Source organism: Diceros bicornis, unplaced genomic scaffold (assembly GCF_020826845.1).
Source record: "Diceros bicornis minor isolate mBicDic1 unplaced genomic scaffold, mDicBic1.mat.cur scaffold_67_ctg1, whole genome shotgun sequence".
NCBI lineage: Eukaryota > Metazoa > Chordata > Mammalia > Perissodactyla > Rhinocerotidae > Diceros > Diceros bicornis.
Window position 1 is genome coordinate 1,313,349 of NW_026691553.1, and position 26,819 is coordinate 1,340,167.

The 26,819-nt window shown below is 58.1% G+C and overlaps 2 protein-coding genes across 3 annotated transcripts in view; one reads left to right on the forward strand and one right to left on the reverse strand.

Annotated features, from left to right (window-relative positions):
• The window catches only part of SCAMP4 (secretory carrier membrane protein 4), a 230,835-nt gene that overhangs the window by 27,964 nt on the left and 176,052 nt on the right, over positions 1-26,819 (forward strand). The gene's annotated exons all lie outside the window — the stretch shown is intronic.
• On the reverse strand, positions 840-24,161 carry BTBD2 (BTB domain containing 2). Its single transcript, XM_058537633.1, has 9 exons — positions 23,773-24,161; positions 10,402-10,521; positions 7,044-7,200; positions 6,355-6,460; positions 6,006-6,203; positions 3,493-3,685; positions 3,194-3,281; positions 2,738-2,884; positions 840-2,148 (listed from the first exon to the last, which is right to left on the reverse strand). Exons 1-9 carry the CDS (start codon positions 24,150-24,152, stop codon positions 1,987-1,989), a joined length of 1,551 nt encoding a protein of 516 aa, XP_058393616.1. The 5' UTR covers positions 24,153-24,161; the 3' UTR covers positions 840-1,986.

Consider the following 26,819-nt stretch of genomic DNA (forward strand, 5'->3'; position numbering starts at 1 on the left):
GCCCCGCCCCTTACTTGTTACTGTGCTTCACCTGGGATGTTTTTATTGCCTTGTTCTAGTTCACTAGTCCTGTCTTCTGTGCTCCTAGCCACTGGGTTCTTCATTACAGATATTGTGTTTTTCAGTTCTAGAATGTCAAATACAGATAGATTCCAACTCTGGAAATTCTCCATTATTGCTTCTGTTTCGTCCGTCATTTCCTCTACTGCCTTCAATATATGAATTCTCTGATAACGCCGGTTTCTGAAACATGCGGGGGCGTGTTTCCATTTTCTGTTTCTCAGCACACTTTGTAATTTCTGCAGGATGCTGGACGTTGTCATGACAACAGTAGTCCCACGCAGGGCAGCCCAGGTCTGGTTACCTGCCCCTGCACAGGTGCGGCCTGGGGACCGAGTGGAAGCTTCCTGGGTGCCTGCTGCATTGTGCCAGGCGCAGCCCCAGGTCCAGAGGCAGAGCCCACAGGACCCCCGCACAGCTCACTGCAGCAGGCTCCAGGGGCCCCTCCTGGGCACAGCCCCACGGTGTGGCCTCACCTGCCGGTGGCTGTGCCCAGACAGCCCACCCTCCCCGGGGGTCCCACTGCTGCACAGCAGGGGCAGGCCAGGAGCCGAGAGGTTTCGTGCAGAGGAGGACAGAGGGCACAGGGAGAGTCCCAAACCCCCCAGAGCCCCACATGCTCTGGCTGCCCTGGGGTGAGAAGTCTGTGTCGGGAGATGGCCATTTGAGGTGCGGGCGGGGTCACGGGCCCCTCACAGTGGGGGAGACAGCCACAGGAAGACGGGCTGGGTCTCAAAGCCACCAGGGTCCCACTGCTCTGATGGGAAGAAGCACGCAGGTTGGGGGGTGTTTCTTTCCTTTATTAAAAAAAATCATTTGGGGGTGTGGTGTGAGGAGGGCACACCATTCATGGCTTCGGGGAGGACACAGGGTCCAGCAGAAATCACTGGGGCAGAAACACATTGGGTGGGAGATCTGGGGGCTGGGGAGGGGCTGCGCCCTCCAGCACCTCTGGGCGGAGCGCTCACTCGGGGCCGGTGGGGGACTGCAGTATGCATGGGGGTGTGGGCCCGCGGGGACGTGGCTGGCCCAAAGTATCGCCCTCCCAGGCGGACAGGGTCTGCGGCCTGTGCCCTGGGCTGCAGGGGCCGGGAGGGGCCCGTCCAGAGAGGCTGGACAGGGTGGACCTGGGCCTGGCGGGAAGCCAGCCTGCACGGCCTCCAGGGGGCTCGAGCCCCCACCAGGAGTCCTACTCCCCAGGGCTCAGGCCAGCATCCTGGGGGCCGGGGTTGGGGTGGCCTGAGCGTCCCCACCTAACAGACCAGACCAAAAGGAACACAAGACCCACCCACAGGCAGCAGGAGGGCCCCCAACGTCCCGGCTCCTACCAGAGAAAGGGGAATACAGGCTGCATTGCTGTGTGCAGTTAACAAACAGGAGACGATGTCCTGCCCGAGTCCTACGGGACTGGTGGCCGGTCTGCGGCCCTGAGCTGCAGGGACGGTGGGCGGGACACCCCCACCCAGGGCCTGGCAGACCCTGGCTTGGGGCGGGGGCAGGCCAGTCTGCCCGCGGAGTCCTGAGGGATTGTCTCAGACGGGCCCGCCCACCCCGGCTCTTCTCACCAGGCAGCCACACTCGCCCCACGGAGACGCCCGGAAACGTGGCCGGGGAGGGCAGGCAGCGTGGGGGGCCCACCAAGGGCTTGGCCTGAGGTGTGGGGCACCTACTTGTACGAGGTGATGTGGTGGCCCGGCCGTCCTCCGGGACGCGCTGCGGGCCAGGCGGCCTAGGTGTGGAAGATGACCTCGGGGACCCAGCCATCCTCCAGGGGGACACGCTGGGGGCCGGGCGGCCTAGGTGTGGAAGATGACCTCGGGGACCCAGCCATCCTCCAGGGGGACGCGCTGGGGGCCGGGCGGCCTAGGTGTAGAAGATGACCACAGGGCCCGGCTGTCCTCCGGGACGCGCTGGGGGCCGGGCGGCCTAGGTGTAGAAGATGACCTCGGGGATCTGGCCGTCCTCCACGGACGTGCCGTTGTTGTTCCCGGCTGCGTAGCAGAAGGTGAAGCACGTCTTGGCCCCCGTCGTGGGCGACTCGTGGGTCACCTTGCGCAGGCCCTTGGTGCCATAGTGGGAGTCCGGGCCCTGCGGGGTGGGTCAACGGCGCAGTCAGGACCCCACAGGTCGGGGAGGATGTGCCACGGTGGACGGAGCTCGGGAACCCCAACTGGGTGAGGCAGCAGAGCCCCCCAGGTGTCTGTGCTGTGGGGGCCTCCAGGCAGCAGGCCTCCACGTCAACAATGATGGTCACTCCCTCCCAGCCCCACACCACTGGAGGGGGCCAGTGGAGTGGGAGTCGGGGGACCAAGGTCTTGGGTAGGGTTCAGGGGTCAGAGACAGGATCTGAGTCAGGGTTGGGGTCAGAGGTCAGGGTGGGGCTCTTGGACAGGGTTCAGGAATCAGAGTTGGGTTTGGGGATCAGGATTGGGGTCAAGTCAGGCTTGGAGTCGGGGTCAGCGTCCTGGGTAGGGTTCACGGATCTGCGTCCCGGGTGAGGTTCAGGGATAGGGGTCGAGGTGGGGGGTCCTAGGTGGAGTTGGGGGGTCCGGGTCCTGGGTGGGGTTTGGGGATTGGGGTTGATTTGGGGGTCCTGGGTGGGGTCCCAGGGTTGGGGTCAGGGTCCTGGCTGGGGTTCAGGGCTCAGGGTTGGGGTTGTGGTCCGGGTGGGGCCCACCTTGAGCGTGGCGCAGGCCGTGTAGTTGACGTTGGGCAGCACCTCCACCGGCTCCTTGAACATGACCCGGAAGGTGCTGGCCGAGCCGTCGCAGCTGAAGCCGGTGTCGTTCTGGCCCAGGACGGTGTTGCTGTCCGTGTGGATGATCTGCAGGCAGGAGCCGGGCGCTCACCCGGGGGCCCCACGGAGGCCCGGCCCGAGGGCAGAGCCCTACCCCCGGGCCCGGCGCGGGGTTGGCCTGGGACCCGCGAGGAGGCCGATGGGGGCTGGGGAGGGGGCCCATCGCGGGGGCGGGACACAGAGCAGACTCTCGCCGGGGAGGGCGACGGAGGGGGCGGACCGGGGTTAGGACATGGGGCGGGGCCTGGCGGTGGGCTCTGGGAGGGCGGGCCCAGGGCGGAGCAGACTGGGGGCGGGGTCTGGGGGCGGGGCGCACGGCGGGACGGGGGCAGGTACCTGGATGTTCACTTGGTAATCCGTGGGCCCGTGGATGGAGCCGTAGAGCCCGAAGCCAACCACGAAGATGCGCTTGTTCACCGAGAACCTGGCGCGGACGGAGAGCGAGACGCTGAACTCCGGGAGACCCCCACAACCAGTGCGCCCGGAACACGGACGGGGGAGCCTCCTGCGCTGGGGGCCGGAGGCTTCGGGATGGGCCGCGGCCGCGGCCGCAGGACGCACCTCCTAGGGACCGCCGCCCGCTCGCCGCCTGCGCCCGGTCCCCGTCCCCCGTCCCCGCGCCCCGCCCCGCGCACCTGATGCGGTCGCTGGTGCCGCTGTAGCCCCAGCGGCTCTCCACCTGCTGGAAGCGGTTGATGCTGCACTCCTTCCCGCGCAGGCAGCAGCGCGGCCGGTCGATGAAGTCCACGCGCGGCTTGGGGTTGACGGTGAAGTGCAGGAAGAGGCTGACCACCTCGCGGTCCACGAGGATGCCCGACTGCGCCGGCCCTGCGGGCACAGGGGCGGTGGGTGGGCGGCAGGCCGGCCTGACGCCGGGAGGGCGCGGGAGGGTCGCCGGGGGAGCCCCGAGGGCTCAGAGACCCCGATGCCGGGACAGGCACCTCCACTCCGCGGTGTCTCAGCGTGACGTCCGGTTTCCTGCAAACGTTAGGGTCCGGGCGGCCCGGCACTGGGGACGAGTCCCCCGCAGACACGGGCTGACACTGATTCACAGCTCATTGGGCAAAGTCCCCTCCCTGCACCCGGCCTCCACTGGGACCGCCCCTCGGGGACCACCCCTTGGGGACCACCTCTGGTTCACCGAGCAGGTGGCCGCCCTGCCGGTCCACACACGGGGCCATCGGCGGCTGAGGGGTGACTCGCAGCTGGAAGCAGCCCGGGGCTCCTGGGGGGGGGGAGGGCCGTGAAGATGACAGCGACCAAGACAGACAGGCGCGAGCTGGAGAGGGGTCTGGGAGGGGGAGCCCCAAATTCAGAGATGTGACGGCGACTGGGAAGCCACACGCGGGGCTGGGGGCCGCAGGGCCACGGGTGGAAACTGGGGGCCAGGAGCCTCACGCATGCCCCTGCCCGTCACCCTTCCGCCACCAGGACAGAACGCAGGACACCGGCCTCGGCCCGCACCGTCCTCGAGCTCTACACGAATCTGTCCTTTGCCAACTCGGAACTCATTTCTACAGCAGGCCGGCCCCAGCCGTGCTCACGGCCAACACAGAGAGATCCCAACAACGGGGAACCAGGTTTCCACGGGTGCCGTGAATAAGGAAGATACAAAATGGAATTCAGAACGTTAACCATTGTTGCCTTTAATCTCTGCAAAGAAAATGCAGAAAGAATACATCAGCCCTCGCCCGTGGTGTGCTCAGCCGGGGCAGACAGGGGGTGGGGGCTCCAAATTTCTACTTTCTCGTATTTTCAAGTGGAACATCACAAGCAGGAGATTTTCTACAACACACAGCGTGACAAAGGGCCGCAGCCCCGTGGGCGCCCACGGCACAGGGACGGGCCACACACACCGTCCCTCCCGGCGGCAAGTGGGGCCCTCGTGGGAGGAGCGGCGCGGGGGCCGCAGGAGGCTCCATTCCGAGGGCGAGGGGACAGTGCTTCCAGGTGGGCGGCGTCGCAGGGGCCTGAGACCCAGGTGGGCTGGGGGACCGCAAGGAGAGTGGCTGCAGGAGGGGCCCAGCGAGGCTCCCAGGTGTCTTGGGGGGACGGGTGATCGAACCCTCTAGCCATAGCTCCACCGGGAATCCCAACTCCCCCAGAGGACACCGGGCGACGTCTGGGGACGTCTGTGGTCGTCACAACTGGGGGAGCTCCTGGCATCAGTGTGGGGGCCAGGGATGCTGCTCCACCCCCCCACAGTGCCCAGGACGGTCCCCCAGAGAGTGACCCGGCCGGGCGTCCGCAGTGCCCAGGCTGCCTCGGTCACCACCCACTGCCGGGGCCTGGTCCACGGGATATCTGATGACTGAGTGACCCCAGAGCGCAGGGACGGTCTCGGAGGTGACCCCAGCACCGTGTACACTGTGGACTGCCAGACAAAACGCAGGGTTCCCAGCCACGTCTGAATTTCAGGTGAAGAAGTCTGACCCATAGAATAAGGATGCCCCAGCCAGCAGACGGGAGACATTTACACTAAAAAATTATTTGTGTGCTGTGTTGCTAAATCTGGTGACCCCAAGACCGGGTGGGAGCGGGGGAGATAGAACGGTGGGTGCGTGCCAGGCACAGGGCTGCGTCACGGAGCCCCATCCAGAACCTTCCCGGCCTGTTTGGCTCCAGGGCCACAGCGGCAGCAGCCACGAGACTGACTTGAGGGAGAGGCCCAGCCCCAGGGGAGGGGGTTCCAAGGGGGCCACCAGCGCCTCGTGGCCCCAGGACATGGGCGTCCACACACTGGCCCTGAGCCCCAGGCCCTGCAGCAGCGGCCACTTCCCGCCCCTCCACGGGGCCTGTCAAGGACGCTGACGCCAGAGCCCGGCCCCCAGGACGCGAGCCCGAGACGGGGACACTCATACACACACGCGGACAGTGAGACACGGGGGGACACGGAGACACAGGAGGGCGGGAACAGCGGGTCACTCCGGGTTCACACTCCAGGCACGGTCCAGGCTTCCACGAGGACACGCGGGTTTGTCATCGGCACACAGAGCACACACGTGGTTCCTGGCAGGGGGCTCGCACGGTGGACACACAGCCGGCACCGGACCCGGGGTGGCCCGGCCGGGGGACACGTGACCGAGTCACACGCGGGGTCCCTGGGGGTCACGCTCCTCCGGAGCAGCCTCGCCCCCCTGACCGTTACCTGCAGCAAACTCCTCGATGGTCATCAGCGGGAAGCGGATGAGGGCCAGCGCCTTGCCCAGAACCTTCCGCTTGTTCTCGGGCGTCACCTGCAGCTGCTGCCGCTGACACTCGGCCTCAGACCAGCGGACGACGGCGTTGAACAGGCGCACCTCCCGGATGCCCAGGGTGTCCCGCTCCAGGACGGCCACTAGAGTGTCTGTGGGGGCGGGGGCGCGTCAGCTGGCGTCGGTGCCCGGACACCGGCCAGGGCCACGCCCGCCCACCGTCCGATGCCACCGTCCAGTGAGGGGGTGGCCCGCCCGGGCCCCTGCAGGAGGGAGCCAACCCGCTCGCAGCCCGCGCCCTACCCAGGTCGATGTCCGTGAAGCCCTCGGCCGTGATGGCGTCCGCCGTGTTTTTGTCGATGTTCTCCAGGCACAGGCTGGCAAGCTGCGGTTCGTCAAAGAGGCGCGCCTGGCGAGGGGGAGAGAGCGCCTCAACACCCGGCCCCTGGTGGAGACTTGTCACAGGTCTCTGGTCTCGGGGGCCTGGGTGTCCACACGGGTGTCAGCCCAAGGGGCCGGCGAGATTCTCTCCCTCAAAGTTCACAGACTTGCAGTAACGGCGCCGGGGTCAGGGGTCCGTCTACCCCTAAAGCCGCAGCGCCCAGCGCGGACAGCCGACAGGATGGACCCTGGGGAGCCGGGCCCCGTCCCCTCGGGTCGAGCGGGACCCCTGCGGAGAGGGCCTGGAATGACCGCAGGACACACACGCGCCGGCCTCTGACCATCCCGACGGTCAGCAGTGCCACTGCGTCCTCGGACGCTCGCCCACGGGCCGGGGACCAGGGAGGGAGGACACTGGTTCCCTCTGCCTGGGGAGCTGGTGGGCAACGAGGCGCCGACACCCTCTGCGCCCGCTCTGCTGCGCCGGCCGGACACCCCCGCCCCACAACTCACAGCAGATGCTGGGCCGGCCTCGGCCCCCGCTCGGGCCCTTCAGAGTGACTCAGTGCCCCCCCCCCCGCGGGGCTGCCCCCCCGCCCGGGCCGCCGCACCTGCGTGAGCAGCATGAAGGCGTTGTCGGCCCTGAGGTTCTTCTTCAGGAACTCCACGCAGTGCGCCTCGAGCGCGGGCACCGCGTACTTCTTGGCCGTGTACAGCGTGGTCATGACCGTCTCGGGTCCGATCTGCACCTCGTCCGAGTAGAGAAACCTGGAGGGGGACGCGGCGGCCGTGAGGCAGGAGCCACCCGGCCTGACCTCCACAGCCGGCGGCTCCACTCGGACCCTCAGACCCAGCCAGTGGGACCCGGCCTCAGCCCCCAGCCCACAGGCCGGCCCCGAGGGACCTTCTAGAACCAGCATCTGCTGCCCTCTGACCTGCAGACATGACCTGGCAAAGACATCACCCGTGAGAACTAGCCAGCAGCTGACCCACCCATCCTCCACCTGGGAAACAAGTCTACACAGCAGGCCTGCTTCTGTCCCCACCAGGGGGCCCGTGGGCACCGTGGGATCTGCCCTGGGACTCGGAGAGGTCCCCACCCCTCCGTACTGGACGTCAGGCCTGACTGCAAAGCTCAGGGACTTTGGGCAAATCGCAGGACCAGAGGGGCGGCCTGAGTCACACTCACGGACACCGTGACCCCCGCTGGCCCACCCCACGTGGAGGTCGGCGCTCGGCTGGTGGGGACACAGCTCCGAGCAGCAAGAGTACGTGCCTGGAGAGGCGCCCCTCTGCTGGGTGCCGGGACCCCCTGAGAATGCACCGGAAGCCCAAGCACAAGGCCACACAACAGCAGGGGGAGTCCCGCGGGGCCAGGAGACCCTGCACCGAGGAGGCCAGGGATGCTGCTCGACACCCACAGCACCCCGGGCGGCCCCCAGAGAGTGACCCGGCCCCGAGGTCAGCAGTGCCGGGGGGCCCCTGTAATGGGGACAGGCCACAACACGTGCGGAGGAGACAGGTGAACCCCTCACACGCCAATGGTGTGTGTCACAACGGTGACGTGTCAGCCCTCTCACGGGGGCAACTGCGCAGTATTCATCAAAACCGAGAGACAGAGAGGGAGACAGAGACGGGGAGACAGAGACGGGAGAACAGCCTTCCACCCGGCCTCCCACCCGAGCTGAATCAGAGGCAGGTCTAGCAAACTGCAACCTGTCACCTGTTGTTGAGTTTTTTTTTAATGGACGTCACTTTTATTTTTCAAATTACGACAAAATACACATAATATTTACCGTCCTCACCATTTTAAGTGCACAGCTCAGGGGCATGAAGCACATTCACACTGTTGTGCAGCCATCCCCACCATCCGTCTCCAGAACCTTCTCATCCTCCCAAACTGAGACTCTGTCCCCATGAAACACTGACTCCCCCTCCCCTCCCCCAGCCCCTGGCCCCACCATCCACTTTCTGTCTCTGTGGCTGTGACTCCTCTAGGGGCCTCCTGTGAGGGGATCACACAGTGTCTGTCCTTCTGTGTCTGGCTCATGTCACTGAGCATCGTGTCCTCAAGCTCCATCCACTTTGAAGCAGGTGTCAGAATCTCCTTCCTTTTCATGGCTGAGTAATATTCCAGTGTGTGGATGGACACATTGTGTGTATCCATCATCTGTCCATGGACACTTGTGTTTCCACCTTTGTCTACTGTGAATCAGGCTGCTGTGAACCTGAGTGTGCACATATTTGAGCCCCTGTTCTCGCTTCTCTCGGGGATGTCCCCAGGACATATGGGTCATATGGTGATTCTCTGTTTAATTTTTTGAGGAACCTCCAGACTGTTTCCACAGTGGCTGCCCCATTTCAGATTCCCACCAGAAGTGCACGAGGGTCTCAATTTCTCCAGATTCTTGCCAACATTTGTCATTTTCCATTTTTTTTTTATAATAGCCATCTGGTGGACGTGAAGCAATATCTCATTGTGGCTCTGGCTCCTGTTTTTGTAAATAAAGTTTTATTGACACACGGCCCTGCTCATAGTTTACAAATCATCCACGGCTGCTTTTGCAGTGACAGTGGCCGAGGTGAGTAGTGGAGGCAGAGCCCATGTGGCCGCACAGCCGAAAACACTTTCCCTCGCAGTCTTCGGGCCCCCGGTCTGAGGGAATGATCTGAGAAGGTACATAAGACAATAAACAAGATTGTTCCACAGAGTGCTATCGGCAATCGGGGAGACGCTGGGTCGGGCCCCCAGGCTCCAACACTATTAGATAGAATCAAGGATCATGGGGCATCCACAGACAGAAGCAGCCGGAACAAAATGATATCCAATGGCAAATTCTGGACACTGGGTGAGAAAAGAGGGGATGGCGACATGATGGGGCAGAGAGGGGGCTGCAAGCTTATGACACAAACAGGGCACAAGCCTGGAGGGAGCAGCCAGGATTCTGTTGTGGTTGTCTGAGAGGGGAGCTGGAGGGGAACTCCATTTTTGTATATATGGTTTTCAGTATTTTCTTAATATTTTTTTTGGCGGTGTGAGCTGTGCCATTTTTATAATCAGAAGGGAAAACTAAACTCTATGTTTAAAAAGCTGTTTTAACTGTTTGTGGTAATCTTTAAAGTTACCTACAATTTACACCTAGCACTTCCAGAAGTGGGAGAATCGGGCTCGGCTGAGCAAGGAGAACAGTGTGCAAGTTCTCGAGAGCTCGCCGTCCTCCGGCCTCCACACAGAAGGCCCAGCTCCCTCCTCGCTGCCTGGTGCCTCCCCTCCTCCACTCTCGTAAAAGTTGTCACCATTTCCTGGGGTCTGTGTGCAGCCCCCTACCCTGGGCATTCACTGTATCTGCTTTAAGATACTGGAGAAAAAATTCTGAAACTCAAAAGGAAAAAATCCAGGTGGGATTTAAAATTCTCACCTTACACTACTTCTTTGAAAACTCTATCGACTACGAAAGATCAAAATGGGGGACTCGCATACACCCTACAATGTGGATGGACCTCGAAACAGGACGCTCAGCGAGAGAACCAGACACAGAAGGACACACGGTGTGTGATTCCATTGATGTGAAATGTCCAGAACAGGCACATCCACAGATGGAAAGTGGGTTCGTGGTTGCCAGGGGGTAGGGAGTGACTGCTAACAAGTATGGGGTTTCTTTTTGGGATGGGGGAATGTTCTGGAATAAAAGAGAGGTGGTGATTGCACAACTCTCTGAATATACTAAAAACCACTGAATTGTATGGTATGTAAATTACATCTTGATTAAAAAAAAGGCAAAAATAAAGACAGGGGACCTCCAGGGCCCCCCTCACTGTGGAGACGAGTTCTAGAAATCTCCACGGAGCCAAGGGCTCTGGAGGCGGTCACCAGGGGTCTTTATTTTCTTCATGAGCCCGTCTATAAACTTTAAGACATCAGCCTTGTCCGTCCTGCCCCCACTGGGTGAAGGATCTGGAAAGTCTTACTTGAGCAGGGCCAGGAAGGCAGCCGGCTCCACATCGGGCAGCTCGATCTCGGTGGACGTCGTGGCCATTCCCCCGTTGAACATGGCATCGAAGACGGCGCTGCCCACGGCCAGCACGAACCTGGCGAGTCAGAGAAGACCCCGGTTACCCTCCGCGTGGCCCCGCCTGTCCCCGGCGCCCGAGCCCAGGAGCTGTCCAGGGGCCTCTGTGAGGCCAGTGTGCCCGCTGGAGCCCAGGAGGTGCCGCAGCAGTGCCTCCTCTGCCAGCACCCCCAGCCGACGCCGCGCCCAGGGCATCCTGGTGGCGGATGCTTCTAGAAGGAAGGCAGAGGAGCGAGAGGGCGAGTCCACGGATCATTAGCAACAAGAGGCCAGAAAGAGAAATCATCTCCCCAGGGGCAAAATGATCCAGGCTCTCTGGTCTCCGACCAACTGTCACTCCCTCCTTCCCTCCCTCCCTTACTTGCTCATTCATTCCCCATTCACTCACTCCCTCATTCACTCCCTCACTCACGTATTCACTCACTCCCTCATTCCCTCACTCCCTCCCTCCCTTACTTGCTCATTCATTCCCCATTCCCTCACTCCCTCATTCACTCACTCCCTCACTCCCTCAGTATTCCCTCACTCCCTCACTCACTCACTCCCTCACACTCATTCACTCACTCCCTCATTCACTCACTCCCTCCCTCACTCCCTCACACTCACTCGCTCATTCACTCACTCCCTCACTCCCTCATTCCCTCACTCGCTCACTCATTCATTCACTCACTCACCCACTCGACACACACCTCCTCTCTCGACACACACCTCACACACTGGGGCCCCAACCTTCTTGGAGGGGGGCAGACACAAGTCAAGTGTACAGAAGGCCTGACAGCAGGGGAGGAAGGAGAATGCAGGACCCTGAAGGGAGCTGGGGTCTGGGAAGGCCTGGCAGGGACATGTGAGCCAGGCTGAGTCTGTCGGGAAGGGTGTCGAGGCCAAGGGAAGGGCAGGAATATGAGGAGGCGTTAGGAGGTTGATAGCTGCAGGCAGGACTGTGGGTTCTGCCCAGTGTGACGCACCCACTCTGTGCTGTCCATCCACGGTCCCAGGGCCCAACCCATGCCAGCCTCCCCCCAGGGAGGCAGAGACAGCTGTGGGTCTATGGCCCTGTGGTCTGCCCGCTGTAGAGCGCCTGTCCCCAGGTCTGTGAGGTCCTTGCATCATACATCCTCCCAGGGTCCCCACCACAACAAATGCAGGGCTCTGAGCAGCCACTCCCACCTGGAAACCTCTGGAGGGTTCAGCCATCAGCAGACAAGGTAGAGTCAGCCCCCACATCCCACTTCCCGGCCTCTGCCCGGTGCCTTGGGAGACCTCCCCACAGCTCCCGACGAACCCTAGGCCGGGCAGTCCCCTACTCTACACGGGGAGAAGCCCCTCTCCCTCCTCAGCTCCATCTTCTCCATCGTGGGACGTGAGCCCCCAGGCCCTCGTCTAGTCCACAGCCCCACCCAGGGCTCGCCCACACCCCAAGGGCCAGACCAGAGACAGAGGGCTAGGTGGGAAACTGGGCACAGTGGGTGAACAGTGGCCCCCAAAGTCACGTCCACCTGGATCAGAATGAACCTCACTTGGAAACAGGGTTGTTGCGATGTCATTAGTCAAGATGAGGTCACCCTAATCCGGGGGGGGTCCAAATGCAATGACTGGTGTCCTTATGAAAAGAGGGACATTTGGACACACAGATGACAAGCCCACATGAAGACGAGGCAGAGATTGGGGTGATGCGGCCACAAGCCCAGGGACGCCAGAGCCCCCAGAGGCTGGGAGAGGCAGGAAGGACCCTCCCCTGGAGCCTCCAGAGGGAGCGCAGCCCTGCCCACTGTGATCTCATGAACGAGTGGATTCCAGGACCGAGAGGGGGTAAAGCTCGGTAGTTTATCCGCCCCAGGACGCTCATGCCCCATTTAGCTGCCAGCCTCACCTGCGTCCCCCCTCGCCCATTCACCACAGCAGCCAGGTCCCCAAGCCCCTTCGATGCACTCCCACACACGCTCCATAAATAAAGTGCCTTCCTGTTCATCCTTTCTTTCTAGACTTAAAAAAGCATCTTGATCTCCTGCGGGGAAAACGATTCAAAGGCAGAAATAAGGCCGCTCATCTGGGCCTGGCAACGTCTTTGCAGAGCCACTCGAGGCGGGGCGGTCAAGGATCTCACGCACCCTCGGTGCCCTTGGCGGTGGACATGGTGACAAACCCCAGGACCTGGAAAGGCTGGTAGGTCTGAGCGGGTCTGCCCCATCCCCAAGGCTCCTTCACCCACGGCCCACCCACCTGGCCCCTCCTGGTCAGACCCCCTCGTGGCCTTCAGGTTCCGGCCATCAAGTCTGCTCCCTCAGCGCCTCTGCTCGCTCTTGCCTCCTGCCCCACGCCCGGCTGGCACCCCCATGTGTCTTCTACCCTCCCTTCTCCTTCCGTCTCCAAAAACAGAACAATAAATGCACCTCACCCACTAGGATGGCTAGCATAAAGAAACATGGACAATGACGAGATGACAGAATGCACTGAAATCAGGGCGTTCATGCATGGCTGGTGGGAATGCAAGGGGTGCAGCTGCTGTGGAGAACAGTCTGGTGGTTCCTCAGATGGTTAAACATGGAGTTCCCATGTGACCCAGCAATTCCACTCCTACGTATGTACCCGAGAAATGAACACACACATCCACACAAAACCTGTACACCCACGTCCACAGCAGCATGTTCATATCAGCCAAAAGGTGGACACACCCAAAGATCCTACAGTGGGTGAAGAGATAAACACAACGTGTCCATCCACACACTGGAATATTACTTGGCCGTGAAAAGGAGTGAAGCCCTGACACAGTTACACTGTGGATGGACCCTGAACACACGATGCTCAGTGAGAGAACCAGACACAGAAGGGCAGATACTGTGTGACCCACTCACAGGAGACCCCTAGAGGAGTCACATCCACAGACACAGAAAGTGGATGGTGGGGCCGGGGGCTGGGGGAGGGGAGGGGGAGTCAGTGCTTCATGGGGACAGAGTTTCAGTTTGGGAAGATGGAAAGTTCTGGAGATGAATAGACGGGATGGTTGCACGACAACATGAATGTGCTTCATGCCACTGAGCTGTGCACTTAAAAATGGTTAAGACAGTAAGTTTTATATTATGCATATTTACCACAATTTAAAAACTTAAAATTAAAAAAAAAGGACATTGGGGCCGGCCCCATGGCGTAGTGGTTAAGTTTGGTGCGCTCCACTTCAGTGGCCCAGGTTTGCGGGTCTGGATCCCAGGCGCATACATATGCCACTCATCAGCCATGCTGTGGCGGTGTCCCACATACAAAGTAGAGGAGGATTGGCACAGATGTTAGCTCAGGGACAATCTCCCTCAATAAAAAAAACGACATGGTGACATACTACCCCGAGGGGGCAAGGAAGAAAAGACCACCTAAGTAGCTTTGGAAAACAAGTTAAGGCCAAAAGAACTGTACACCATACTGTACTCTACTTAGTAAATTTACTTTTCACAGAAGAGGGGTTCACACTCTGAAATGACTTTATGAATATTCTAGAATCATACAACTAAGCAAATGTGTTGTGGAGAATGAGAGCCAGGGGTCTCATCATGGGGGAGAGAGTGAAAAATGGGGGGGGGGGACCAGAATGCACCAGATTCAGAGATATCAAGACGATCTCATGGCTTGTAGGTGGGCGGGTGGGTGGACGGATGGATGGAGAGACAGACAGACATAGGAATAAATGCAGGTATGTGTGTGTGAGTACACTTCCCAGCTCTGTCTGCTCAGGCGGCCTCTAAACAGTGACACTCCAGCAGCAGCGAGCACACCAGCGCCCAGATCTTGGTTCCTAAATCCTGTTCTCCACCAACAGGAACGAGGCTCCTCGGAGAAATGGATGATTTCAGGGCCGGGCAGGGAAAGGACAGGATGAGCCTGGAGTGTCCTGTGGGGCCAGAAAGTAAAGAAATGCTCCAAACATGATGGGGAATGTAGAAGGGACACAGGAGCCACCTCTAAGGACCCCCAATGGCCAAATCTGGGACAACGTGAGAAACCAAACAGTGTTCCTGCTGGATGATGACCTATGGGATGAGATACACGTCCACGATGACACAAATAAATGACTGAATGGACAGAGGAATTATGACAGGGAACAGCTCTTCCTTTGGGAATTCTAGTTAATAAATGCAGAAGAGGGGCCGGCCCCGTGACTTAGCGGTTGAGTGTGCGCGCTCCGCTGCTGGCGGCCCGGGTTCAGATCCCGGGCGCGCACTGATGCACCGCTTCTCCGGCCATGCTGAGACCGCGTCCCACATACAGCAACTAGAAGGATGTGCAGCTATGACGTACAACTATCTACTGGGGCTTTGGGGGGAAAAAATAAATAAATAAAATCTTTAAAAAAAAAATGCAGAAGGGGTTACGGAAAGAGAAAATCACCACATGGTGAACACGAGACTAATGACTGTTTCCAGCGAGAACCAGCACCCCTAGATGCTACGACCAGTGGGCAAAAGGAGGAGAGACGGGAGGTGTGTGATCTCAAGTATCCCGCGGGAAGAGCTATTTACAGGGGACCATGGTGACATTACGGTAGAGAAACTCGCAGACGCCACCTGACCCCATAACCAGGGCTCACATCATGAGATGGGACGGATGGATATCGTGGGTCCTGAGAAGGACACGCATCACTGCTCCGCATCCAGAGTCTCAAGGGATGAAAGTGGAAAGATGGGAACAGACACACGGTGCGGACGGAAGCCGTGAGAGAGCCTGAGGGGCTGCACTCATACCAGACAGGACAGACGGCGAGACGAGGAACATTACAGGAAATGGACACTCCATATGAACAGACAGTCAGGACCCAGGACCAGGCAACAAAGATCAATGTGCACAGACCTAGGAACAGAGTTCCAAGCAAAGCAAGCAGGAACAGAGTGTTAAAAGGAGTAAGTCAACAATTACTGTCAGAGGGGTCCACGCCGCACTCTCAGTAACTGACAGAACCAGACAGAACATCGGCAAGGACACAGAACAGAACAGCCCCATCAGCCCACCTGACCAAACTGAACTTCACAGAACCCTCAACCCAACAAAGGTAGAGTGTGTGTTCTTTCTAAGCGCACGCGGAACATTCTCCAGGACAGACTGTGTGCAAGACGATACAAATACACATAAAAGGATTGCAATCAGTGAGAGCGTGTTCCCAAACACAGAGGAATTAAATCACAGATCTACAACAGAAAGAAATCTGAGAAATCCCCAAATGTTTGGAAATGAAATGACACATAAAGTAACCCACGGGTCAAAGAAACACCAGGGAAATGAGAAAATGTCTTCACTGGGATGAAGATGAAAATACGACACATCAAAATGGAAAAGATGTAGCTAAAATGGTGCTGAGTGTTAAATATAATCTATCTACTAAAAAAGACCTAGAATCAATGAGGTAAGCTTCCATCTCAAGAATCGAGACCATGAAGAACAAATCAAACCCAAAGGAGGAAGGAAATAATCAAGATGAGACTGAAATTAATGAAATTGAAAATAGGAGGGGCCGGTCCGGTGGCACAAGCGGTTAAGATCGCGCGCTCCACTGCGGCAGCCCAGGGTTCACAGGTTCAGATCCTGAGCGCACACCGACGCACTGCTTGTCAACCACGCTGTGGCGGCGTCCCATATAAAGTGGAGGAAGATGGGCATGGATGTTAGCCCAGGGCCAGTCTTCCTCAGCAAAAAGAGGAGGATTGGCAGATGTTAGCTCAGGGCTGATCTTCCTCACACACACACACACACACACACAAAAAAAAAAAGAAAATAGAAAAACAGAGAAAATCAACGAACCCAAAAGGTTGCTCTTTGGAAGAAAAGAAATCAACAAAACTTTAGCTAGACTGATGAAGAAAAAAAAGATACAAATGACCAAAATCAGGAAGAAAAGAAGGAACATCACTACAGACCCCAAAGAAGCAGAAAGGATCTTACAACAAGGTTATGCCAGCAAACTAAGATAACTTAGATAGTTAGATGAAGGACACAAGCTGCCGAAACTGACTTGTGGAGAAAGAGAAAATCAAAACAAACGCACCAAGTAAAGAAAACGAACTCGTAATTAAAAATCTTCCCACAAAGTAAGGCCCGTTCCCAGATGGCTTCGCAGGGGAGTCTACCGAGCAGAAGGAATAACACCAACCCTCTGCAAACTCTTCCAGACAACAGAGAAGGAGGGAACATTCCTGACTCGTCTCTGCACCGCTGGGCGGGTGTGGAACCATGTGGCCACTTCGGACAACAGTTTGGCAGTTTCTTAAAATGTCAGAAGTAAGCGTTACCCTAAGATGCAACCGGTGCACTCCCAGGATTTCTCTCCACACACGGGTTTGTACACGAACGCTCACAGGGAAACCCTGGAAACGGTCCATATGCCCATCAGCTGGTGACGGGGCCCTCCAAACCGTGGTCCATCCACACAACAGAAGTTAGCAGCAAATGAGTGACTTTGGCGATAAAAAGAAAGGAGCCACTGAGACACAACACAGCATGGATGAACCTCAAAAACTTGACGCTAAAGAAAGAAGCCAGACTGAAGACTACACATTTATCACTCCAATTATATGAAACTTCTACAAATGGCAAAACTAGAGAGACCGAAAGCAGACCAGTGACAACCTGGGGCTCGGGGTGGGAGTGGGGACCAAGTGCAAGTGGACAGAGGGAACCTTCCGGGGTGACAGAAGCGTTCCAAAACTGGACGATGGTGGTCGTTGCTCAATGATCTGTATAAATCTTCTACATGGACAATCATCACAGCAAACAAACCAAAATCCAGTCAAGGTGCTCAATAACACCCCACACCCACACTTCATGAAAACATTTAGCAAACAAGGATGGACAGAAACTTCCTTACTCCATCAAAGAGACCTTGTCGGGAAACGAATATCGATCACATTTAATTGTGAAAACTGTGTGCTCTTACCTCTATCCTGGAGCCATGCCCTGGAGGTCAGAAACACAGTTAAGAACAGAAAAGAATATGGGCTGGCCCCGTGGCTTAGCGGTTAAGTGCGTGCGCTCCGCTGCTGGCGGCCCGGGTTCGGATCCCGGGCGCGCACCGACGCACCGCTTCTCCGGCCATGCTGAGGCCGCGTCCCACATACAGCAACTAGAAGGATGTGCAGCTATGACACACAACTATCTACTGGGGCTTTGGGGGAAAAAAAAGGAGGAGGATTGGCAATAGATGTTAGCTCAGAGCCGGTCTTCCTCAGCAAAAAGAGGAGGATTAGCATGGATGTTAGCTCAGGGCTGATCTTCCTCACAAAAAAAAAAAAAAACAGAAAAGAATAAGATGCAGAAGGTGCAAGAGGAAGAAAAATCAATCACCAGTAACACGATTCTCTAATTAAAAATTTTAAGACCACGCTGTCCAATATGGTCGCTACTGGCCACACAGGGCCATTTAAATCTAAGTTTGAATTAAATTAAATAAAAGATTCAGTTTCTCCATTGCAATAGCCACATTTCAAATGCTCAGTAGCCACGTGCGACTAGCGGCTAGTATTGGATAGCATAGATCTAGAACATTCCATTACGGTAAAGTCTAGTGAACAGTGCCAGACCACAGAATCAATAGAACAAATTATTAACACTAATCAATTAGGGTTCAGAAAGAACCTGTTCAAATCAGAAAAAATAAATGTGCAAAAAAGCTATAGCTTTCTAGCAAGAACCAACTAGAAAAATATAATAAAGATTATTCACAGCAGAGAAAAAAAATAAGCAAAAACTCAGCAATAAACGTGCAAGAGCCACATGAAGAAAACAACACAACTTTCCTAAGGACACAAAAATGCCCGGAATAAATGGCGAGCGAGATGTTCCGGATACACTCTGTACTCTAAACTGGCAGTTCTCCCCAACCTGGTATCTTGGGAAGACCAATCTCCCCAGGAATTTCCTTTAGCAGTTGACAAACTGATTCTAATGATCATAAGGAACCACTAGGCCTGGGGCCGGCAAACTATGGCCCTCAGACCACATCCAGCCCACCACTTGTTTTTGCAAATAAAGTTTTATTGGAACACGGCCAGGCTCACTCTTTTATGTGTTGTCTGTGGTTGCTTCTCTGCTGCCGAGGCAGAATTAAGTAGTTGGGACAGAGACCATGTGGCCCGCCAAAAATATTTACTCTCTGTCCCTTTACAGAAGTTTGCTGGTGCTGCGCTAGAATGTCAGTTCCACAAGGAGAGAGATGTTTCGTTATATTCATCCCCTGTAGCCAGCACCATGTTTCAATGACTGTTCGATTGTTGGACGGATGGATGGATGGATGATGGATGGATGGGTGGATGGATGGATGATGGATGATGGGTGGATGGATGGATGATGGATGGATGGATGGATGGATGGATGATGGATGATGGGTGGATGGATGGATGATGGATGGATGGGTGGATGGAGGGTGGATGGATGATGGATGGATGGGTGGATGGATGGATGGATGGATGGATGGATGGGTGGATGGGTGGATGGATGGTGGGTGGATGGATGGATGGATGATGGATGATGGATGGATGGGTGGATGGATGGATGATGCATGGATGGATGGGTGGATGGAGGGATGGATGGATGGATGACGGATGATGGATGGATGGGTGGATGGATGGATGGGTGGATGGGTGAATGGATGGATGATGGATGGATGGGTGGATGGATGGGTGGATGGAGGGTGGATGGATGATGGATGGATGGGTGGATGGATGGATGGATGGATGGGTGGATGGGTGGATGGATGGTGGATGGATGGATGGATGGATGGATGATGGATGATGGATGGATGGGTGGATGGATGGATGATGGATGGATGGATGGGTGGATGGAGGGATGGATGGCTGGATGATGGATGATGGATGGATGGGTGGATGGATGATGGATGATGGATGAATGGATGGGTGGGTGGGTGGCTGGGTGGGGGGGGTGGATGGATGGATGGATGGATGGATCGATGGATGGATGATGATGGGTGGATGGATGGATGATGGGTGGATGGATGGATGATGGATGATGGATGGATGGATGATGGATGGATGGATGGATGGATGGGTGGGTGGATGGATGGATGGATGATGGATGATGGATGGATGGGTGGATGATGGATGGATGGATGAATGGATGGATGGATGATGGATGGATGGGTGGATGGATGGATGGATGATGGATGATGGATGGATGGATGGGTGGGTGGGTGGATGGATGGATGGATGGATGGATGGGTGGGTGGATGGATGGATGGATGATGGATGGATGGATGATGGATGGGTGGGTGGATGGATGGATGGATGGATGGATGATGGATGGATGGATGGATGGATGGATGGACGGACGGACAGGCAGATGAACGGGTGATTGATTCTGGAAGAGTCAATGTGTGAGACCAACCGAAAAAGTCTTGACAAAGAATAAAATTGGGAAGAATTTCCTCAGCAATTCTCAAAAGACACCGTAAAGCCACAGTGATCAACAAACGTTAGTGGACTAAGAACACACAGACAGATCGATGGAATAGAAGAGACCTCGGCCACAGACTGTTTCACTTTCCAGACTTCTCAGTGTTGCGGAATTTTCCACGATAGAATGAATAAAGATATTTGAGGTGTTAATTTTGTGGGACCGCCCCACTTGTACAAAAGTGCTCCCCTGCAGATATCTGGTACTTCCTCCAAGTGAGGCCCGCCAGAGAACAGAGACCTGGGACTCAGGCAGGTCGGCTGACACATATTTACTGAGCACCCACTACATGCCGGGCGTTCTCCTGGGGGCTCGGAATGCAGGAGGGAAGGAGGGAGGCAAAACCCTGCTCACAGCAAGGCAGAGACAAACCTAAGACACACATCAGTCATCAGAAAGTTAGATGGAGAAAGAGTGAAGGGGGGGTGGGGGCCTCTTCCCTCCAAGGGAGGCCTGAGCTTATCCGGGGCCAGCGCCTTCCACCGTCTCAAATGCCAACCTCTGATCCGGGGTCCCACGCCCAACCCCAGCCCTCCTGTCTCCCACGCCCAGGTCACCCTGCACCCAGAGTTCACGGCCATTCTGAGCCCCAGCCCATGACCACCCCAAGCCTGGGCCCTGGGAGCCGGTGGGTCCAGACCACAAAGGCCTTCCGTGCAACCAGCATGAGCTCCTCCGCCACTCCACTTCTTCAAGGCCACCTCAGACCTTGTTCCGAGGTCACCAGTTCTGACACTAACGTCCCCTTTCTGCCCTGGCACCCCACCCACGAGCCCACATGGCATTTCTCTCTCCCCTTAGGCTCCCCTGGCTGTGACAGTCTCTCCGTCTTTCCTTGTTCTCAGGGCTGGGCAGTCTTGAGGACTGGCCGGGGGTCCCGCATCGTCCCCGAGTTGGGTTCGCCAGGGTTTTCTCGTGAGCAGACTGGATGTGCTGGTTTCCCAGGCCTGCTATAACCGGCTACTGCAAACCGGGGCACCTCACAGAAGAGGAAGTCATTCTCTCTCAGTCCTGGAGGCCAGACATCCGAGATCGAGGTGTGGCGGGGCCGCGCTCCCTCCGGAGGCTCCAGGGGAGGGTCCTTCCTGCCTCTCCCAGCTTCTGGGGGCTCCAGCGTCCCGGGGCTTGTGGCCGCATCACCCCAGGCTCTGCCTCCCTTCATCACATGGTCACCTCCTCTGTCTCTCCTCTGCGTGTCTCCTATAAGGACACTTGTCACCGGGTTTAGGGCCCAGCCGGATAATCCAGGATGATCTTGAGACAGTTAGTTAACTTAATTACACCTGCACAGACCCTTTTTCCAAACAAGGTCCCCTTCACAGGTTCTGGGGGTTAGGATGTGGACACACCTTTTTGGGAGCGACCAACCAACCCCTCCACTGCGGTTATGGGTTTGGGGAAGAACACACCAAGGTGAGGTGCCCTTCTGGTCACTTCCCATAACCAGTCCCTGAGGCCCACACGATGTCATCCTGAGGTTGACCTTGACCGCCCGGCTAAGGTGGGGTCCACCAGCCTCCCCATGGGCAGGTACCATCGTCCGCTCTCCAATCTACTCTTCACAAGTGAGTCCCCAAGTCCACCCCACCCAGGAGCAGGGGAATTAGGTCCAGCCAGGAGTATCCGCCACATTATTAGCAATTCTCCCGGAAGGAAACGCTGGGTCTGCCCCCGTCTCGTATGTGTTCAATCCAGACGTTCTTTTACGCGTTGGGTCACCCCCACATTTATTTAAGCTCGTCCGTCTCTGGGCCACTGTGACGAGCACTGGGCTGGGTCACCTTCTCGATCCTCCCAGCAGCCCCGGGACGGAGGCATCTGGGTGGTCAGTCCCGGTTCACAAACGGAGAAACTGAGGCACAGCGAGCCCAGGGTCACTCACTGGACAGTCATCTACCTGATCACCGCAGGTAAAATGTCACCAATGCATATGAAATAACAACCCAAAGACAGAAAAGAAAGAACCTTCCTCGGGGGATCCATAGAGTGGGGTGTCGACGCTGGGCAAAGCGACAAGAAAAGGGCCATTGGCCTGGCCCTGGACGCCCTCTGGACACCGAGCACACAGGGTCAGGGGGTTCCAGGACCCGGCGGACAGCCGACGGCTGCATGGACCAGCAAGGTGTGCAGCGAGCGGCGCGAGCAGGGACAGGTCCCCTGGGTGGGCCGGTCTGATGGTGATCATCGGCGTCAGGCACGCACCCCACCCCTAGAAGAGCCTGATCCCAGACCCCACTCTCGGCGGCTCCTTGCCACATTCCTAAGCGACCCTCCTCTGTCCACATGCTCCGCCAGGCCGCCCCATCCACTCCATCGCTCTGGACCCCTGCACGCCGCAGACCCCAGACCCATATCGCCTCTGGCCTTCTCCACCAGGCATCTCGGCCCCTCCAACACAACGTGTCCCTCCCAAGCCTGTCCCCTGCTGGGATGCTTGAGCCAGGAGTCTAGGGGACCCCTCACCGGCCAAACCACGGCCTTACCAAGCTGAGGTTGCTGAGCCCTCTGCTCCCCATTTCTGTGGTCCCCACCAAGCCCCCGTCATCTCCCGTCGTGTCTGTGGCCATTCCACCCCTCAAAGCAGATGCAGTCACTGCAGCCCGCGGTGCCCCCTCACCCCTTCTGCTCCGGCCTTGCTGTGGCTCCCACTTGCCCAGCTACCCCCGTCTCCAGGCCTCCACATCCCTGAGCAGGGAGCCCTGCACTAGGGTGTCGATCCTGGAGCAGGTCGGCCCTGTTGTCACCCCCCAGCCCCTGTATCTCCCTCCTGCTCTTGGAAATTCTCACTAAATCTCACACCCATCCTATCTTACTTAACCTCCGTTTCCCACCAAACCCCAGGCCCCGGGGCCCCTCTCCTGCTTCTCACCAGGGGTCCCCACTTTGCCACCAAGCCAACAGTCCCTCAAACGTGATCAAGTGTGTGTCCTGAGGTCAGCCGTGCCCAGGGGGCCCCCCCTGATGTCCTCGCTCCACTCAAGCAGAAATCCTGAGGTCCCCCCACTGGTGGGGTTTCCAGCTGCATCTACCCGTCCCATCCCCAGAGGGCTGGGGGGCGGGGGGCGGGAGAGAGTGCTCCCAGCAAGCTGGCGGAGAACCGCCTGGACTGAGCAGTATTAGGCGCAGGACCGGGCAGGAGGGAGGTGCGGGGGGACACACTCCCAGGCAAACCGACCAGCCCCCAGTCCCAGCATGGGGTGGGGGGGGCCATGCTGGTGACAGGGGACAGGGCTGCAGTCCACACACAGAGAGAGACCAGCCAGAGGAGGCCCTGAGGACCCAACCCCGGGCCTGGAACCTTCTCCGGCAGGAATCTAGCCCCGGTTGTACATAAATAACCAAGAAAAAGCCGGAAAGAAGAATCTGGAAGGTACAGGTTAAATAAAGGCCACGCGTGAGAAAGGCGGGGAGGACCCTCACAGCGGGTTGGGGACACTCCAGGCAGAGAGGCGAGAGCCCCCAGCTCCCCTCCCCCAACAACGCAGCAGCCTCGCCCCCCTCCCCCCCGTCCCGGGGTGCTGGGGGAGCAGGGTCAGAGGGACCAGGGTGGGCGGGGCGCTGACATCAGCCCCACCCCCACCCCCCTCAGCAGTCTGGGGGTGCTGCGCCCTTGGCCAGCACCGCCCCCTTTTCCAGAGAGGAGGACCGGGGGCTGGGGGGGTCAGGGGGGTGGGGTCAGGATCTGGGGAGGGTCACGGGGGGTGGCGGTTGTGAGTCTGGGGGTCCTGGGTTCCGAGGGCGGAGTGGGCGGGGGGCGGGGGTCACAGGCGGGGAAGCACGGGGCACCGGGCGCAGGAGGTCGCGGGGCGGGGGGCCCGGGGGTCCCCACCTGTGCGCCGGGATGCGCTGCGCGCCGGGCCCCTTGCCCACCAGGAAGTGCACGTCGCAGAGCACCTCGTTGTTGAAGAGGAAGGCGAAGCGCTCCTGCACCGTGGGCTTGGTGGCCTGCCAGTTGTAGGCGGGCTCGCGCCCCGGCGCCGCCGCCGGCTCCTCGGCCGCCCGCTCCCCGCCCGCCGCGGCCTGCGCGCCCGGCCCCGGCCCTGCTCCCGGCGGCGGCGGCGGCCCGGGGGCGGCGGGGGCCGGGGCGGCGGCGGCGGCCGCGTTGCCGGGGGCCGGGGCGGCGTTGGCGCTGGGCCCCGGGCCGCCCCCCGCGCCCGGACCGACCCCCGGCGGGCACGACGCGCGCCCGCCGCTCCCACCCGCCGCCATCTTGTCGGTGCGGCGCCCGCGGGCGGGGCGGGCGGGGCGGAGGGCGGGGAGGGGAGGGGAGCGTGGGGGGGGAAGGGGGCGGGCAGCGGGAGCGACGGGGGCGGCACAGGGGCGGGCGGAGAGGAAGGGGAGGGGGCGGCCCAGAGCCGCTACCTCAGACCCCAGAGCCCGGACCTCAGACCTCGGGCCCCACATCCTAACGCCCGTCCCTCGGAGCGCGCCCCGCGGTTCCAGATCCTTCACCTCAGACCCCCGCCCCAGATTCCAGATCCTTCACCTCAGACCCCGGCCCCAGATTCCAGATCCTTCACCTCAGACCCTGGGTCCCAGATTCCAGATCCTTCACCTCAGACCCTGGGTCCCTGATTCCAGATCCTTCACCTCAGACCCCCGCCCCAGATTCCAGATCCTTTACCTCAGACCCTGGCCCCAGGTTCCTTTACCTCAGACCCCTGCCTCAGATTCCAGATCTTTTATCTCAGACCCCCGCCCCAGATTCCAGATCCTTTTGTGTGTGTGTGTGTGAGGAAGATCAGCCCTGAGCTAACATCCGTGCTAATCCTCCTCTTTTTGCTGAGGAAGACCGGCTCTGAGCTAACATCTATTGCCAATCCTCCTCCTTTTTTTTTTCCCCAAAGCCCCAGTAGATAGTTGTATGTCATAGCTGCACATCCTTCTAGTTGCTGTATGTGGGACCCGGCCTCAGCATGGCAGGACAAGCGGTGTGTCCGTGTGAGCCCAGGATCCGAACCCCAGCTGCCGGTAGTGGAGCGCGCGCACTCAACTGCTAAGCCACGGGGCCAGCCCCCAGATCCTTTACCTCAGCCCCCCCCACCCCAGATTCCAGATCCTCTACCTCAGACCCCCACCCCAGATTCCAGATCCTTTACCTCAGACCCCGGCCCCAGATTCCAGATCCTTTACCTCAGACCCCGGCCCCAGATTCCAGATCCTTTACCTCAGACCCTGGGCCCAGATTCCAAATCCTTTACCTCAGATCCCGGCCCCAGATTCCAGATCCTTCACCTCAAACCCCGGGTCCCAGATTCTAGGTCCTTTACCTCAGACCCTGGATCTCACATTCAAACCTCAGATCCAGAATCCTGGACCCCAGATCCCGGACCTCAGACCTCTGACACTGGGTCCTAGATCCTGGACCTCATACTTCAGACACTAGGCCCCAGACCCCAGAACCAGGACCCTAGACCTCACACCTCAGACCCCTGACCTCAGACCCCACATGACCAGCCTCAGATCCCAGATGCTCACACCCCGGGGCCCCAGACCTCGGATCTCAGACTCTGAATCCCAATGCCTGGATCCCAGACCACAGATCCTACATCCCAGACCTCAGGCCTCAGACCCAGGCTCCAGATCCCAGACCCCAAACATCAGACCCCAACCCCAGACACTGAACCCCAGTCCCTGGACCCTAGATCTCAGTCTCTGACCCAGAACCCCAAATCCCAAATCCAGACCCCATCCCAGACCTTGGACCCTGGACTCCAGAGTCCAAACCCCAAACCTGGGATCCCGGACCCCAGCCCCCAGCCCAAGGGGTCTGTCTGCCCGGCGGAGGGCACCCCGCTGTACAGAGGGGGCAAACTCACGCCCTGGGAAGCTGCCACTGAGTGGGAGAGCTGCTCTGTGCATTCAAGACTGCACAGACACACAGGGCCCTCCCTGGGGCCAGGGCTCAGACCCAGCCCTGGGACCCCACAGCCCTCCCAGCCCGGCGCCTCCCAGCCCCTCCACGGGATGTACTCCCTTCCGCAGCCTGGCCCCTGGCTTTTATAAAATGCCACCTGGCCGGCTCACTGCCTCTCCCCTTTGGGGTGAAAAATTTACCCAAGTAAAAAAACCTTGGCCCCAGGCTTAGCGGTTAAGTGCGCGCACTCCGCTGCTGGCAGCCCAGGTTCAGATCCCGGGTGCGCACCGACGCACCGCTTCTCCGGCCACGCTGAGGCCGCGTCCCACATACAGCAACTAGAAGGATGTGCAGCTATGACATACAACTATCTACTGGGGCTTTAGGGGCAAATAAATAAATAAATAAATAAATAAATAAATAACCCTTACAGTTGTAACCACGGAAAAAGGCTTCCCGAACCTGGGGGTAAATTTTTTTTCAAAGATTTATTTTTTCACTCTAAAAGTAATATGTGAAAAATAAAGGGGGGAACTTGGAAATGCCAGAAAAATATAGGAAAAGAACACAAATATCATCTATCATCTTACTGTCCCGAAATAATTAGTGTTAACACTTTGGTGTATTTATTGTTTTTTTTTTTTTCTTGTTTGTTTTTTACAACGAGTGGAACCTTTTTATATAGTTGGGATCACCCTGAATATCCATCATTTGGTAAGGAAATATCAGCCTTTTATGTGGGGATGCTGAAAAATAGTTCATCAGAATAAAATCAGGCATGGACATAGTATGAGTGGCTTGATAAAGAATGACAATCCTGGTTCTTGACTCTTGAGGATAATTATGGATTCGTGGCATGCAGACTCGAGTCGTTTTAATTACCTGTAATCATTACTGGTGACAGATCCTTTAGGTGGGCTCCAGTGTGTCTTCAACACACCCCAGCACTGGGGGAAACATCCTACTTTCTAGCAAAGAGATATTCCAGGCCCATGTTGCGTCTTCTCTGCCCCCAAACA